Raw genomic sequence first — 15,306 nt, 5'->3', positions numbered from 1 at the left:
TAAACTTTAGACTAGATAAAGTTGATATATTGCAAAATAATTGTAATTTTATTTCTTGATGTAGATTCTATGGACGTTAATGTAGACATTGCTGCAGTATTTCATCTGCACTACCCAAGGTGGACCGCTAAAACAGATCATCTAGGCAGCAAAGAGTTTGCTTTTTTTTGTCAAAGACTTCGTTTTGAGGTAAGTAATTGTATGTTATCAGTAATGAGTATTCATGAAAATCCTCCTGCAGCCAAAAAACGAAAACCCTTGATTTATGCAAATGATTCAATACTCGAATAATGAATTTGAAAATAGTGTGAACATAGACTTCTGATAGCCTTCACCTCAGTTTGGTATTCTGACTACATTTTATTATCCTGGCCTTGTATATTGAGAATTGGTAATTATCTTTAAAAGGGAAAAAATTATTGTGTCAATTCTCAAATTTTTAAAATAGCTTCTACTTTCGCTACCCACATTGGCACATGCTTTGTGCCACAAGTCTGTCAACATTTATAGGCTTTGTTTTATTTTCAAATGTATGTGCTTAACTCAAATGATGTGCCATTATGTAATATTCCTATTTAGGGAGAGCTTATTACTAGGAATGTTCGAAGCGATTTAAACATTGGCAATATGCGTTGCCAATCTTTATTGTGCGCTTTCATATAGTGCATTTCCTCTAAAGAACGTGTATTACACGCGGCGGCGTTAATTAAAAATCCAACTTTGGATGCGGTGTTCATCAGAGGGCAGCGTTTAATACAAAATGAAAAGCGTGTGTCAAATGAAAAATGACAAGAGAAGTGCTATAAAAAGGATAAAATGGATGCCAGTGTCTCCATCAGAGTCATTGTCCCAATTGCATAAAAACTTTCATAGCTTTCGAATAGTAAGCGTAAAATCTATTCGTTATTTCTTGTTTGGCCTGTTTTCTTATGAACGTCGCTTCCAATATGCGGCGTTTAAAGAGAGTGGCCTTTATTGGAGGAAATACGGTATAGCAATATAAACAAACAGATTTCTTTGTAGAATTTCGTATTAACTGCATTGGAAGATTTAATCCTTGAAATAATGTCTCCTTTTTCGAAGATGGCACAGCGATTTTCTGGAAATATTAATTATCGGAAGTTCAAGTGCAATACCATAAAGTACGTATGTAACTATTCAAGTGGCCAAAATTAACAGCAATAAAACTTTGCTTTATAAAATCAAAAAGATAGTAGATAGCCCTGTAAGCGATTGAAGCGGGCCAGCTTTGTATTTGACTGGATTCTGTCTTGATGTAATGACAGCATATGTATAAAATTTATTTGAATGAGCCAAGTGACAGCATTTGAATATGTATAAAATTTATTTGAATGAGCCAAGTGACAGCAGAAATTCAACATCAACCAAAAAAAGAAACATTCTTTTTTGATCCATCATATTTGAATGCCTTGTTAATCCGAATTAAATGCGATATAAAACCAGTATTTTGCTTTTCCGTTTGATATCTTGCTGACATGTATTGATCAGTTTCTTTCATTAGCAACTTTTACATTGATGACTTGATCAGAACGAAAATTGAACCATGTCTCAAAATTCCACAGTAGAGTTGATTTTGAATACTTTTGAATAAATCCTTAGGCCAAATAAACTTGATTTATGAACATATTTACACTACTTTTGTTCTTTATCAAAAGACATGAATTAATTTTTGTGTCAGTTTCGTTCTGTTGGGTTCCTCTGCATTTTGGAGTTAATTATAGCTGTACAAAGCTATTTTAAAGAGTCCGCTTCCGTTTCAGAAAAGACGAATGCGACCTTGAGCGGTTAAAAAAATGCCATTTTAAAGTCGGTGCTCGCCTGTTCTTTGCTCACGTCGATGAAGGAGTTCGGAGAATATTTTCTTCTAAAATTTTTAATGGTGAGGTGACAGACTGTGGCGGGATTTCCTGCTCATTATCAATGTCACTGACTGCAGTTGGAGGTAAGACATTTATAAAAAATCTTTTTGTGGTACAGAACTTAAAATGGCTTTGAAAAAGCAAACATTTTGAGTCATACTAAAGCTTTTCGTCTGAGACTCTTCAGAGTATAAAACGTCGAAGATGCATAAATATACTTATTAAGTGAGACAGTTCAGATTCAGTCCTCATTCAACGCCTTACGATAGTTAGCAATGGAAAAAACGCCTTTGCACGTTTGCCTAACGTAGATCTGCTAGGTTGTGTTTACCTCTACGATGAAGTGTTTTGCATTTTTTCAGTACATTTAAATTTCTTGGCAGTGATATTCACACCTCAAAAAGCTGATGTTCTCAACGTCACTTCGAGGACAGCCTCTGTTAGAAGTTACCCTACAATCAAAGCAACAAATGCTGCTCCAGCTGGTTACAACGTTACAGTCGTCGGAGTATCAAAGATCACTGAAAATTTGCGAATTTTTCACAAGATTGAGCAGTTTCGAGAGGGAAATCAATTTGTTATTAGAAACCTTCCACCAAATTTTAATTTTACCTGCAAGATACAACCACTGTTTCTTCAGGGAGTTGGAAATGCTTTCGAAGTTAAATTTGAGACTGATGAGGATGGTAAGTTTTTTCATGAATTTTCAAAAATATATATGTAGAAAGGCGAGTTATGAGAAGGTGTGGGCATTTGTAGAGTGCTATCATTGAAACTGGCTTTATACACTTAAGAGGCTCTTTTCACAACAATTTTCTGTTTCCATCTTCCTTATATCTAAATATGATGATGTATGATTCGTTTTTGCCAGTACTACCATCTCATCAGCATCTACTAATGTATCAGTAGCATTTCTAGAGTTTCCTTTTTGCTTATCACTATAATGTACACCTGCTTAGAGCTTTACATAGATTTTCTGAGATCAAAACATTTGGTAGATATGTTGTGATATAAGACTAGATAGATGGTTTTATGAACAGTACGCAATCAACAGAACACACATTTATTGCACTGCAAACAAATCGGTTGCATTTTTATTGTATTATTTCTCGTAGTTTATAGCTAATACCATTTCTTTACTTCTCCTTTTTCTAAAAGTACCACAAGAAGCACCATTGATTGCAGTGGAGGCAAGTGGAAGACAAACGATCGACTTCAATATAAGTATAATAAACCCAATCAATTGGAATGGCTTCCTGGTAGGGTATCGAGTCTATTACCAGTCAATGCTGGAAATTAATTCACATCTGGATTTAAAGAACCTGACAAGTGTTGAGTCGACTCATCCGATGCATGTCAATTTTAGAACTAACAGCACAGATTTTAGCCAAGCTTTGAGTTTAACTGGGCTGGAGGTTTTTACAAACTACTCACTTATAGTTGGTGCTTATAACAGCAAAGGGGTTGGGTCTTTGAGGCAGATATTCTGGAGAACTAATCAAGGAGGTATGTGGTCTAGCGCTAAGAAAGTGTAATATGGAAAATGATAGTAAAATAATAATAGTTTGCACTAAGAAAGTTTGAATGTAAAAGAAGTTGGTAAGAATGTTGTTTTGTCTTTGCTGTACCCATTGACAAAAGTTTGGAGTCCGTACAGGTATTTGTCATTATATATTTATTGTAACAATATCATCATCGATTAAAGATACATTTCCCTACGGCTGTTAGACATTAATCGCTTCTTTAAGAATTCTACTGTCTTTCTTGAGAATAATGAGTTTAGCTAGCACCTAAATTGAAAAAATAACATTTTCACGAATAATTCTTTAAAAACACAGTATTTATTTGCAGCCTTTGTATTCTAATTATTTATGGTGAATGTTTTGTTTGTTACAGAGCCAGAGGTATTTACACCAAATTACAATTTAAGCGTTGTTAACAGCTCATATCTCTTGGCATCGTGGTCACCATTTACAACAGACATTGAACTTCTGAACGGCTGGTATTTATCAAACTACACTCTGAAATACATGGAGTATAGCACTCCTGCTATCTTCATGCCTTTTACAGTGACTGAAGTCATTGTTATGCCAAATGAAACCAGTCTTCTCATAGGCCCTTTAGAAGCTGGCAGAGATTACAACATCTCGATTGCTGGAAACGTTGAATTGCGAGCAGGTGTTTATTTGAGCTTGTGTATAAGAACTGATCAAGATGGTACGTATCCCTGAAATTTTGATCTGCACTCATCTTTGTTTGCTATCTCGATTATCTTGTTTATGCAGCTAAATCTAAATCTAGTCATTACCAAATAGACTCTGTTTTAGAAACTTTCTTCGGTAATTCTTCATGATCTAGTTTTCCATCTGATTGCATTTCGTAGCAGGTCAATAGCAGGCCTTAGAATGACACCTTAGAATGTCAGCACAACGTGGTAATATCCAAAATAAAATTTTGTCTGTTTAGACTCTCTCTGTCATTGAAAATGATAACTCTATCGTCATTGCTTTTAAATTATCTAATTCTAAATTCTAATGGCTGAACTCTAAAATATTTACGTTCTTTGTAAGTTTACATCTTTTCGAGAACAAAAGTCTAATTATTGTATCATATTCTTTCTAGTCCCGAGTGCGTCTCCAGGCTTTGCTAATGTCACAGGCATCGGTTCTTCGTTGTTAAACTACACCACTGGGTGCATAGATCTTAACAGCGAAAACGGAGAGATACTATATTACAACGTATCAGCCATGATCGTAAATACTGGCGAAACAGCGTATTACAGAGCTGATATCTTAACAGAGCGTTGCGTTGCAATCAATTGCTTTTCCTTTGGTTTGTCTGAATGCCACAATCGTAGCGTGGATAGCAGTACACGACAAACACACCTCATGGCCCGTAGCTGTAGTGGTAATATGACAAATATTGGCAGAACATCAGATGTAATTAACTACGCTATTGAAGGTCTGCGATATTGGACTAACTACAGTATTAGGTCATCAGCCTGCACAATAAAGGGTTGTGGACCGTTTAACGAGCCAATATATGTCAAGACAGATGAATACGTGCCTACCTGCCCGCCTAATATCACAGGATTCCAAAATATGTCATCGACATCAATGCTGGCTACATGGAATGAACTTGAGCTCCACTGTGCACATGGAGTACTTTTCCCATATAATATTTTCATTTCACTAGAAGACGAGCTCACAAACAATGAGTGTTTCAACCATTCGTCATGTTGGCCTTTGTTCGATCCTGCATCAAATGAAACCAAATATTTCAAAAATTCTACCAACACATCTGCTTCGTTATTTGGGCTGAAGAAGTATCGAAAGTATTGCATCTTCTTGCAAGCTGTAAATGTCAAGGGTCGTGGACCCACTTCGAACAAAACGTGCAGCTTCACAGCAGAGGATGGTATGATCTTTGCTTTGTATTTTTTCTTAACCGAAAAATGACCAAGATAGATAGGCTGAATACAAGCAAATTTCAATTTAGTGTTTTTCTTTTCAGGATTGATAACTAGGAATACCTTATCCTGGTTTTTGGATGTCTTGCTGCATAAGTAGTTGTTTTCGTTTTGTTAAATGACTGGTCCATTACGAAATAACGTCTTTAGAAATGCTGAATCGATTTATTCCCACTTGAGTGTAAACAAATCAAAGCCATATGCTAAAAGGGTGTGTTGCCAGCTTCGTTGCTCTGTCATTTGACGTCGTATCATAATGTTTTTATGGAGCAGAGCAATCACGCTAAAACTTTCGAATTTTTGTCCTTTTTTATCTCTAATAGCAATTCCCAAGTATGTCATGAAGTGCCAGTAAGTAATAAAATGCTACATACTTGCATGTTTTGTTTTTCTTCTTATTTAATTTTTGCTGTTTATTCCTAGAACCCGATGGCCCCCCTGCCGTATTCAACGTATCAGTTAAATCCAGCCAAAGTGTTGAAGTACATCTGGAGGTGCCATCCGCTGATGTTGTCAATGGCATCATCAGGGGCTATCATGTGATTTATCAAGAAACCAATGAACTTGGCGAAATGATAGGTGAAAACATGACTGCAGATTTCAAAAGAATAGATGAAGTCATTACTATAGGTAAAATCAAAGGCCTTAAAGAATTCACTTGGTACAGTTTCCAAGCTATAGCTTACACATCCATTGGATATGGGCCTAATTCAACTCGCGTGACATCTCGAACTTTCGAAGATGGTAAGTTTGTATAGCTTTTTTGCAATTGTATAAGAATTCAAATTATTAAGCATACTAATCTGTCAAGATGTAATATTTTTGTTGTTAAGTGAGATGTGCTTTATAATGGCTGCTTGGTTTCCTGTTTGAAAATAAAATTATAGCCGCTGAAATGCCAAGTGTAGGTTTTAATAACTAGGGCATGATTGGGTTTCAGTTTTCAAGAAAAATTCTCCCTCAGAATTATTTTTGCTATACATCCTGAGAACACGTTGTCGATGGCATGAGAATTGATATAAGCAACTATCGCCTTAGTCGGTTTTTAATCAGTTTGAGCTAACTCAAAAATATCAGTTAACTTTGTTTTTTATTCACTGTTGACAAATACTGAATAAATTTGGATAGTAATTATTTCTCAGAAACTGTTCCGGAGCTTGGCCTCTTAGCACTTACGCAAAAAATTGTAAACAGTTTAACGTAATCAAGTAATCAAGTAATCAAGTAATCACATAATCAAGTATTCAAGTAATCACGTGATGAAGTGATCAAGTAAACTAGCAATCAAGTAATCAAGTAATCATGTAATCAAGTGATCAAGTAATCAAGTTATCAAGTACTCATGTAATCATGTAATCAAGTAATCAAGTAATGAAAAATCACTTATTCAAAGGATGATATACCGGTTGTAATTTTAGCTACCATTGTGCTGATATGAAGGCCTTCAAACAACCTCTATATATTGATATTTTGATATCATGTTTTTTACAGCTCCCACTGCACCACCAAGAAACTTGACTATCAAAAATATATTATCAAATGGCTTTGTTCCATTCTGGGAGCAGACTGAAAAGTCACATCTGAATGGAATTTTCCTCAGCTTTAATGTCACAGTAACGGAAAATCGCCGCGATGGTATTGTGAATACATACACATTTCACGCAGATGCTGGACAACACAAAGACAACAGTATTCATACAAATACAACACAGTCGAGAAGAAGGCGTAATGTCGGAATGCCTCCGGGTGTTGCCATCACAACTCCCTCAACCGGGCCAAGAGGATTGATTAACAATGTAACTAACAATGCAATTAACCTAGTCAACAAAACTCTTAATGATCTTCTTAATGGTTTGCTGAACTCTTCTACGGCATCACAACAGCAGCTTCAAAACAGTATTGGCAGCGATCGAGCAAATGCCAGCATGAATATAACATTGTTGCATGCATTTCAGCGCAATTATGTGAATTTTTCAATGAAGTCAGACAGTTTTGCTCTCATATTGACTGGTCTTCTGCCTTACACGTTTTATAACATTAGCGTTAGGACTTGTACTGTGATTGGCTGTGGACCAGATGCAAAGACAAGAGCTAGAACAGCTGAAAGCCGTAAGTGAATATCATGTCTCTCTATTACGTCATCATTAGTAGAACTTTAACTATCAACTTCAGTTAAAAATCGAAATACAACTGTATATTTCATAGGTAATGCTTTGCATTTTTTTTAAATTAAAGAAAGGGGGGTTGTACGACTTCCTTTAATGACTCAGAACCAATTTCTGTTTTCTTTGCTTCACAAACCTATCATAAATCGGCTTCAGATTCCCTACAGTTCACGTTGCTTTACACCGAGTACTGGAAGCTATTCAAGTCATAATGGCGGTTTTTTTCATTCCAGGACCAACGTCTCCACCTGTGATAAATATTTATGCTCAAAAAACTCACAAATCTTTGAATTTTAATTGGAAAGAGCTTCCAATAATGGAGAGACAAGGCATTATAACTGGTTACAAGATCAAATGGATGAAGAACTGCGAATACCAACGACTCATGAACTATCCTGAAGATGGTGACTGTGTGCGAGTGCCGCCTGAGAATACGACAATTTTCTCAATTGATGAAATCAGCAGTGATATGCTTTACTATAAAATCAATGGTCTTACTCCATTTACGTGGTATCGTTGTGAAGTATGTGCTAAAACATCAGTTGGTTACGGTCCTTGCGGAAACGCAACATTCCAGACGGATGAATCAGGTAAACTGCTTCACTCGTTGCCCTGTGTCATAGCTACGTCACAGCAGGGAAAATAGGATTTCAGCTTTAAAAACAAAAATATGAGTAAGGGATAGAATACCGCGCATGTTTCTTCCCAACTTCATGATACTTTCTTAATACTTATCAATAATCGCCTAAAGAATATTTCTCAAATTCAGTTTTTGCGAAATCGTAGATTTACCCAATAGCTATTGTTTATTGGCAAAGCCTGCTTTTTTAGCCTTCGAGTCTTTGGCTTCTCATTCTCGTGAGAAATTAATTACGATTTGAGCGCTTCTAGGCCGACTTTCAAATTCAATTTTCAAGTAGGCCGACTTTTTTTCTGGACATTGACTATCCCCTCTACTAAGTCTTCAAAAAACCTTCCATGCCTTAGTTTCCTATCAAACATGTACCCTTTAGAAAAGGGGCACAAGGGGGATATCAGAACCTACAGACTAAAGTTTGGAAAATCCGATATTCAAAACCAGAAATCCACCACGTTTTCCAGAGAAGAACCCATAACCCAGTGACTAAAATCGATGAAACCCGCAACTTTTTTCTTTCCAATTCCAATTTTCTTCAAACTACACTTTTATCGTTTTAGTTCCTCTTGAGGCACCAAATGTTACCAGATCATTTGCAGTGACTGGGAAGAGTTTCCAGACAGAATGGCAGGACATTCCACCACCGTATAGAAATGGCATCATCCAGGGTTACATAATATACTTCCAACTAAGCTCATTGCTTGAAGAGACAAACACATACTTCAACTGGCAGAAGACAAAAAAGTACCCACCGGAAAAATATATGTTGATTGATGATCTGCATTTGAAATCTAACTACACTTTTATGATTGCTGCTTATACCTCAAAGGGTGTTGGCTTCAACTCTAGCTTGCTCTATACGCAAACTGGAGATTTCAGTGAGTACTCGAAATATTTGACTAGACATTCTAATTCTATTGATGTGATTGTGTTTATTGACTAGTATTTAAGCAACTACAGTGAAACCTCCATCAACGGCCACCTCTATACAACGGACACCTCCAAACAACGGACAGATATTTGAGTCCCAAAACAAGAGGTATAAAAAGATGACACCTCCATACAGCGGACACCTCTCTACAACGGACAATAACATTGGTCCCACTGGTGTCCGTTATATGGAGGTTCCACTGTACCCTGGGGACCAGACTCTTTTTATCGAGTGAGTCTTGAACCCAGAGTATTAAACAACATACAACAAGGTTAATTGTGTTTTTTTCTGTTCATACGCTTAAGTTGTAAATGACAATGAAGGAATTTACAATGAAATTTAAATAATGAAACAATACATTTTGTTCCTTAATATTGATTTCTTTAAAAAATCGCTTGCTAGGTATATATTGCTACTGAAAATTACATGTCCAAACCTTTCCATACTTCAGACTGTGTTTAGTATTTACTGTATGCCTTTATGACTTTAGAAGTTATTCATGATGATATTTTTACGTCCATGTTTAGGCTGGATAGGATTAACTATACTGCGTGCCGCTTATAAGAAAAATAATATTTTCCCATTCTTTTACATCATGCTTCTTCAGTCTGTTAATATTGCCAATTCAATATTGCTTATAGATTTAATTTTACTATATTAGTTTATCGTTGCATTTTTAATACATTTTAGTATTTAGTTAGAAATTCTTTATTGGTTGTTTGCTGCCAAGAGGCCTAAATCTTTTCCATGATAGCAAACAAATAACTTTATAATCTGCAAAAGTTGTTTAGGAAAACAAACATTTTAGTAGAATAATGTTTTCAACCAATAAAGGGATAATATTTTCTACGTTAAACAATTGATCAATTTAAAAGTTTAACTTTCTTATATTAAGCATATCTTTACTTAAATTATCAATTTCCTTAGAACATGGCAACTGGAGTGAGTGGTCACAGTGGAGTTTCTGCAGTGAAAGCTGTGGAGGAGGAATTAGAAAGAGATCTCGTAAATGTGACAACCCAGCACCTTTCAGTGGCGGAGATGATTGCAAGGGCAACTCGACGGTTACGGAGATTTGTGGCACAATACATTGCAGTGGTAGGAATTGGTATTCTTAGCATTAAAAGATTTGAGTATTACCAAATTTCAAAATGCTCAGGATTACAAATAAGCCTCGTTAATTCGACTATCGCTTAAGTCGACCAACACCCTTTATCTCGAAATTCTTCAGTCACCATAAGTTTTGATATGCTTTATGTGAAGAAATAGTTCCGGATCAGTCGAGCTCAGATTAAGTCTAATTTATCAAAAAGTCGATAAAACTCAATTCACTTGCAAACAAGTCCGCTTAAGTCGAACGGAATCGGCAAGATCATTTAGGAATTATAATTAAGCAAGGGTTAGGCAAACAATACCTTTTTGCAATTTCTTGAAAAATCATCAACACAGAATATCCATTCCGGTTACTAAGTTATTTTACCAGTTGATTATTTGAAATTGTGATTGTGAAATTGTGAAACCAGGACCTTTGACCTTCAACCAAGGTCTTCAGAAGGGGGAAGGGCTAGGGACTTTTGAAGAATGTTTGTCTGCTAACTAATTTTTTGCTTTTTCAACAGGGCCTATAATGGGTAGTCTCGGCGAAAATTGTTCTCGAGTGTGTCAAAACCGCGGCATTTACTGTTACCCAGAATTTCAGTTATTGAATTCAACAAAGACATACGAAAAGCTTGGTTATAACTGCCTAGACTCCACAACAAATCCAAGCTATAGCAAGAAGTATCATCCTAGCTATGTACACAGTTCGAAAAAATGCGAAGGCTTCAAGAATGTACCTAAACAAATAAGCTGCGACTCAGTGCCTCCGACTGATGGAGAGACTGTCCGCTTATGTAACTGTTTGTCTCCTGGTAAATAAAATGCCTATTCTTTTTTGAGTTGATAATGTGCTAGGTGTATTGGTATGTGGGTCCTTCTAGAAAAAGAAGGGCTTGGAAAAAACGGCTCATAAATTGCTGACTTATGCCTTTTGTCTTCCGATAAATATTCAATTAGCTTTCATAGTCTAAGGCTTAACTGATCACGTGAGCAGAAGATAATGTATGTGCTTAGCAACATAATTTATTCACCTGCAAAATCACATGAAGATCCAATACCCATAGTAACATATATGGACTAGTTTCTGTCAAGAACTTAAATAGAAAATATTTTGAAAATTGACAACAAATAAAGAAATAATTACCGTAAAAGCTCCATTAAACCCTCCGGGGGGTATTAATATTTTCAGTCCTAGAGGGGGGCTTAAAAGAGAGGCGGCTTAAAAGAGAGGCGGCTTAAATGAGAGGGGGCTTAAAAGAGGGGGGGCTTGAAAGAGAGGGGGCTTTATAGAGCTTTTACGGTAGTTAGAATCATAGGATATAATTAACTCAACTTTGCAGCAGTAACTCAAGAAGTTGAGACTTAGATGTGATTTAAGAAAATCGAATAATTCATTTTTAATTATTAAAATGTTACATAACAAATGTTTTTTCAGCTCTGAAACCGATTTTTACATTATCTTTATTAATTTGGTTATTTTTACCTTCATCCAAAGGTGGCTTATTACATAAAATAGTATATAACTAATTTAAGCCAACTACTCACAAAAAGTAATTACAAGATAATAAAATAAAAGCTCCTAAAACATTTATTATAAAAAGAAATTTCCTTGGTAAAATTATTTGCAGATCCTTCACTTGCAGACTTGACATTCGTGTGATTTGATCGCTGATTTAAAAATGTAAAGTGAGTTATCATTTCTTCAACAAGAAGTGCTCACAATAGTTTTAGAATTCTTTTAGAGGACTTCCCATGCCTTTGCCCATAGAAAAGTTTTTTAACATTCTAGATCCTTTCTGAGAGTTCTTTGCGTAATGCGCTTTTTGTAACAATATATTTTAAAAATTTATGTGATGTTAAATAAAAGCTGACTTTTTTCTTAGTTGATTGTGGATGTGGAGATTGGAGTCAATGGAGCATGTGTTCAAAGGAATATTGCGGAGGAGGAACAAGGAAGAGAACTCGAAGCTGTACTCCTGTTCCTATTTGCGCGGATGGTTTTACTGAACAGATATTTGAATGTAACGAGAAGCCATGTCCAGGTTATTTCACTTTTGATTCATTTGTTTTTGACTAGCATAGGACACTGAGATCCTGGTTACACCATACTGGATTCATTTTCTATTGGATAGCTTGCATGCCAGATACTATATTTCATCTATTTAACGCCCTCTTTCTTTTTAACCCCCTTCCTAATTAACGCCCCTTCCTAATTAATGCCCACTCTAAAAGTGAATAAAGTTCATTAACGCCCACTTCCTTATGTTATGTTTATGTTATGTTATGTTAGGTTATGTTTTGTTATGTTATGTTCTTTATTTTATATTATGTTATGTTATGTTATGTTAAGTTATGTAATGTTATGTAATGTTATGTTATGTTATGTTATGTTATGTTATGTTATTTTATGTTATGTTATGTTATGTTATGTTATGTTATGTTATGTTATGTTATGTTATGTTATGTTATGTTATGTTATGTTATGTTATGTTATGTTATGTTATGTTATGTTATGTTATGTTATGTTATGTTATGTTATGTTATGTTATGTTATGTTATGCTATGTTATGTTATGTTGTGTTATGTTATGTTGTGTTATGTTATTTTTCATGTTATATGTTTTATGTTCTATATCAACGCCTCTTTCTAATTAACGCCCACCCTTTAAGCTTAAAAGAATAAATTAACGCCCTGCGCGTTAAATAGATCAAACACGGTAGGCGTTCTGTTCGCACTGCAGGACTTTTGAATCCAAAACACTAAATATCGTTTTATTGTTGGGGAGACGAACCAGTATTTTCCCAAAGGTTTTCCAGTATTTTCCAAAATTTTGCATGATATGCACATGCGCTGTTAAAATCGATGACACTATTTTCACATCGAATAATATATTCCGTGATAGGAGCATGATATATTCTTTAACGCGACATCAATATATATTGCTCTGTCCTTTGATTCTGTTTGTAGGTGTTTGTTTCAAATATATCCTCTGCGTAAATTATGTTACTTCACTTAAAGCCTCAATGTACCCAGGTTACTTCAGAAAGTGATAAAAAAGAAACCTCTACATTTATATGCTTGTTGATCTATCTATTCCAATTTTCTTTGTTTATTTCATTTTGCTTACATTATTTTAAGAATTCTCACTATTTTTTTTAAGTTTGGCCTCCTCTCTCTCTCTTTGTAGTTAATGGTAATTGGGGAGCATGGTCCGAAATTACTCCTTGCAACAAGACCTGTGGCTATGGATATCGACATCGCTATCGAAAATGTGACAGCCCCGCTGATGCTCATGGGGGAAAATACTGCTTTGGTTCTCCTGTCGATATCATACCAGAATGCAATGTTCATAAATGCCCAGGTATGAACTTATAACAAACATCTGACACCGACCATACTGATAATGTGATATTGACGTTGATGAAAAGTACCTTTTGATATGCAATTTTGAAAACGTCTATCTTAAATTGAAAATTGATAGATATTATTTTGCAGAGTTTGATTATGATAATTGCTTGTCATTTTAAAAGGCAACTCGCAACTTATTTTGTGCAGTTTGAGAAAGGACTACTCCATGACAAATTCTGAACAGCTCTATACGAAACATCAATATATACAATACGACCTATCACTACATTTTATTTACGAAATGCTTTCTAAAGCCGAAAACCCACTCCGGAAAATGATCCGCGGATCGGATCAGATCGTGTGGTTCTTTCGTTTCATTTCATTTTCATTCATTTTATAATATTTATACAGGTTAAAGCTTCATACATATGTTTTTCAACCTGACCTGTTTAAAAGATTAAAATAAGAGCTAATAAATATGTTAAAATACTAGTAACAAAAGAAATTTACCAATCAAACCTAATTTACAATATTTAATAATACTAAGGCTATAAAAAGTGAACGTAAAGATAAAATAAAAGTTGTCCCCGACTATAGTTGTTCTTTGAAGGTTTTCAGGGAGGGGGTCATCGTTTCAGATTCGAATGCACGTGACACAGAATGACGCAAGTGCTCTATTGTTTAACAAGTTCTAATTCGATTTTGATCAAAAGAAAACTACTGTACCGGAACGCTTCAAAAAAAAGTTGAAATGATTTCAACTTTTTTTCGATCCGTTTCAATCCGTCGCGGATCAGTCATGTGACTATTTTTGCATCCAAAGCGCTTGCGCAACACAAAATCTGATCCGATCCGCGGATCACTTTCCAGAGTGGGTTTTCGGCTTAATCCAGCCCTGTGTCTTCAAAGGCATCTTGTGTCTGGCAGTTTGTGACCCCAGGCTATGAGGATTGTACCAAAGAAATTCAATATTGTACTGCCTAGCTTTATTTACGTAAAACGTTTCAAAAACACTATTAAATTTTTAAATGCTGTTTATAACAGTTCATGGCGGTTGGACATCGTGGAATGATTGGCAGCCTTGCGATCGGCCCTGTGGAGGAGGGAAGTTACTGCGCAAACGATACTGTGAAAATCCATCACCAAAATATGAGGGCAAGGAATGCGAAGGGCCTAATTCTGAGTGGCAGCCTTGTAATCTACATCAATGCGACGGTTAGTTGAGTATGTTTCAGTGGTTATGGCACCCTTGTGCTAAAGGAAGACAGATGTAACGAGCAATGTTGCTGTAGGAGTAGCACATACGCACAGAAGAGCATGCGTAAAAGCTAAAAGCGAACAAGACAGCAAATCGCGAAGAAGAAACTTACAGTCAATGTTTAATCTCTCTTAATTCAAAACATGTTTTTTCTTGACAGCTAGTTCATTTAAGGCCATATTTTGATAATTGAACAAACTGACTTTTCCCCTGAAAATTTCATTAACTCACATAATACTTTCTTATAAGACACCTACAAAAGAACTTCACAGCCTGTTCCGAAATAAGTTTCTTGTTTTAACTGTATTGAATAGGAGCAAAGTATGATGGCAAAATACCAAAAGCTATTTTCAAAAAATCATCATAATTAATAAACTGCAACAAATCTTAACTTACGCCCGTGTAACAAAATGTTTTTGTTGAACTGGCCCTCTTTTTGCAAACAACAAGGAGCCTAAAACGACATTTTTACCTAGTCATCTTTGTTCCCAACTCAAAACTTATACAAATATTTTCGTCT

General features: G+C 35.5%; 1 protein-coding gene across 1 annotated transcript in view; it reads left to right on the top strand.

Moving 5' to 3' along the window:
* LOC135696291 (uncharacterized) overlaps positions 1 to 15,306 on the top strand; it is a 73,463-nt gene that overhangs the window by 43,189 nt on the left and 14,968 nt on the right. The window contains exons 27-42 of the mRNA XM_065215640.2: positions 65 to 189; positions 1,084 to 1,142; positions 1,782 to 1,963; positions 2,264 to 2,566; positions 3,039 to 3,386; positions 3,777 to 4,097; positions 4,503 to 5,297; positions 5,773 to 6,093; positions 6,841 to 7,458; positions 7,748 to 8,104; positions 8,712 to 9,029; positions 10,010 to 10,180; positions 10,702 to 10,992; positions 12,064 to 12,222; positions 13,368 to 13,541; positions 14,573 to 14,743. Coding sequence (XP_065071712.2) covers positions 65 to 189; positions 1,084 to 1,142; positions 1,782 to 1,963; positions 2,264 to 2,566; positions 3,039 to 3,386; positions 3,777 to 4,097; positions 4,503 to 5,297; positions 5,773 to 6,093; positions 6,841 to 7,458; positions 7,748 to 8,104; positions 8,712 to 9,029; positions 10,010 to 10,180; positions 10,702 to 10,992; positions 12,064 to 12,222; positions 13,368 to 13,541; positions 14,573 to 14,743 — 4,713 coding nt within the window. The remainder of the gene's footprint in view (positions 1 to 64; positions 190 to 1,083; positions 1,143 to 1,781; positions 1,964 to 2,263; positions 2,567 to 3,038; positions 3,387 to 3,776; positions 4,098 to 4,502; positions 5,298 to 5,772; positions 6,094 to 6,840; positions 7,459 to 7,747; positions 8,105 to 8,711; positions 9,030 to 10,009; positions 10,181 to 10,701; positions 10,993 to 12,063; positions 12,223 to 13,367; positions 13,542 to 14,572; positions 14,744 to 15,306) is intronic.

The sequence above is a fragment of the Rhopilema esculentum genome, chromosome 14 (assembly GCF_057945365.1).
Source record: "Rhopilema esculentum isolate cy_ngs chromosome 14, ASM5794536v1, whole genome shotgun sequence".
Taxonomy (NCBI): Eukaryota; Metazoa; Cnidaria; class Scyphozoa; order Rhizostomeae; family Rhizostomatidae; genus Rhopilema; species Rhopilema esculentum.
This window is presented reverse-complemented; position numbering and strand designations above follow the sequence as displayed.